Here is a 2,410-nt window from a genome sequence, read left to right as displayed (position 1 = left end):
CACCTCTTTAAATTACAAGTTTAATTTAAATAAATATTAAAATGAGTTATAAAACTACATTCTTAGAATTTATCTAAAAAATCTGATTTGAAAGTTTTGCTATTTTTGTTTTCATGTTTTTTTATTTGTAGTATGAACTTTATTTTTATGAAAAATTTGCGAAAAGAAATTACAATAAAAAACTTTGCATACATTGCGAAAAATTTTCTGTGCAAATACTTTTGTTCGTCACTGTACAAATAATTAGAAAAAACTGCATTGAAACTTTTTTAATAAAAACACAAAATAAAAAGGGTTAATCTGGTTACTCTAGACTTACCGTAAGAAATCGTCAATGAATACTCAACACGTCAAATTAGTCAGAAGCGAGAAAATATTTTGGTTTTGTATTTTCCTTTTCAGCTGATGGTCGGTCACTTTGCCGCCTATAAGCCATTCAACTTAGATGTTTTTTTTCCAAAAAATTAAAATTTTAAAATATTTGCCTTTGTTATTAAACGTGCGTTATGTTTTTATTCAGACACATTTTTGGCAAAGTATTGCGAACTGTTTATAAAGGTATTTTACAAATATTTGTATAACGGCTAGTTAGGAAATACACTTCAGTTGTCGTTTTTTACTCTGAATTGACCAATTTATGTGAAGTTCGACACATTGGCCACGTTCTGGAACCTCGGACAATAAGGCAACTTTTTTAATAGCATTCGTTGTTTTCGGTGATTAAACTTATTTTTTTTTTAATTTTTGTTACATTTGAAATCATAACGTTAGACCGAAAGGAAATAAAATATAATAAAAGAAAAAAATATATAAAAAATTGAGCGCCATAAATAATTCAAATTTGCAAGTCCAATACGAGTTCATAGCTGCGCGTCTATTTCATACCAATGTCAAGGTTGGCATTCATTAGTCGCGTGGGCATTCCATGTGTCAACATGGTAATTTTAGCTCTCCCTGTATGTAAAAAAAAAAAATTAATTATGAATAACTAACATTATTAACTTTTTTTTAAGTTTGATTTAAGTTTATCCAAAAAATGCACAATTTTACGTTCGCTTCAAACACGTAAAAAAGTAAAAGTCAACTGGCTCAAAACGATTAGCATTAATATTTATATAAATAAGTGTCTATGAATTATATTGACTTAATTGTGGTCATACTCGATCAACTAAAAGCTTTAATTAAAGTTACAGCGATTAAAATAAAAATAAAAAATCATACAAAAAGTTTTAAGCGTGGATTTATAAGCAGCAGCATATAAACTAAATTATTATCCAACAAAATGAGTAAGTAAAACTCGTAATTGTGCAATTAACTGATTAATTGTTAAACAAATTGTCAACCTTTCATACAAATAATTGCGAGTAAATAAACTATTTAATGATTTTCTGAGAAAATATATTTACATATTCACATACAATGTATGCAAAGAAAAAACTCCACAAATGCTCTTCGTCTCGAAAACAATTTAAGCTTAGTCATTCTACCACATACACACTATGTATCTACTACATAAATACTATACGCACATACATACATATGCTAGTGTAGGCATACATTATTACAAATATATTTAATAATCATTTGAAGGTACTCATATTTGCGGTATGATATGAGTAGATGTATTTTCTCATGTAATCCATAATCCATATACATATGTATGAAAACTAAGTCATGCTAGTACACTAAGGTGGCCCTATGTGACCTTAGTTTGTTTAAACTTACTTAGTTTATTTGCTCAGTTCCAACATCAACAACTAACTCTCTGTATGTAGGCTTAATTAGTTGCGCAACTTTTACAACCAACTTATTTTTCTTAGTTTGCTCTGCATGAGAAACAGGTTCAATAGGTCAGCGATGGCATATTCAAACTAATTTGAAGCATCTTTGATGTTAAGTGACACTTCCTAAGTGCGTTGGTTGCCTATAGCATTATGTTACTGGAGTTTTTGTTACTCAAATGTATGTAAGCTGTTTTAGCTGCAAATAAAGCCGAGCTCATGTTGAGAGAAGAGCGGATTACAACTGGGGATGAACTGCGACGAATCGATTAATGGAAAAAAATCTAAAATTGACATAGAAAAATCGACTTTTTCAAATCGATCTATCGTTTGTTCGATTAAAATCCTGTAATCGTGATGTCGGGTATAATTGCGGATGGTTATCGATTAATAAAAAACTCCAGGTTTATGTTGAATAATCGGTTTCTTTTTTGTCGGAATCAGGCTCTCATGTCGGTTTCCATGTCCATTTTACTCTTTTTTAAATCACCATGGTTTACGATTACACCTAAGCCGATTTTTGATTGTCAAAGGCTCAGTTGTTCGTCTCTCAACACAAAGCGGCCAAATGCGGGTAAATGTAGTTGTCATCTACGCCTCTCACAGTCAGGTGTTTGTGCCACGTGAAG

General features: G+C 30.6%; 1 protein-coding gene across 3 annotated transcripts in view; it reads left to right on the top strand.

Annotated features, from left to right (window-relative positions):
- The window catches only part of LOC118735747 (alpha-tocopherol transfer protein-like), an 18,772-nt gene that overhangs the window by 5,428 nt on the left and 10,934 nt on the right, over positions 1–2,410 (top strand). Inside the window, exon 2 of one of the 3 annotated variants that reach the window (XM_036465692.1) lies at positions 1,188–1,286. In XM_036465692.1, coding sequence (XP_036321585.1) covers positions 1,283–1,286 — 4 coding nt within the window. In that variant the 5' untranslated portion in view covers positions 1,188–1,282. Of the gene's footprint in view, positions 1–1,124; positions 1,287–2,410 lie in introns of all 3 variants that reach the window. The other 2 variants (XM_036465693.1, XM_036465691.1) reach the window with 2 other exon arrangements.

This window comes from Rhagoletis pomonella, unplaced genomic scaffold (assembly GCF_013731165.1).
Source record: "Rhagoletis pomonella isolate Grant_MI unplaced genomic scaffold, Rhpom_1.0 Rhpom_scaffold_00003, whole genome shotgun sequence".
Taxonomy (NCBI): domain Eukaryota; kingdom Metazoa; phylum Arthropoda; class Insecta; order Diptera; family Tephritidae; genus Rhagoletis; species Rhagoletis pomonella.
Note: the sequence above shows the minus strand (reverse complement) of the source record. Positions and strands in the feature narration are given on the sequence as shown.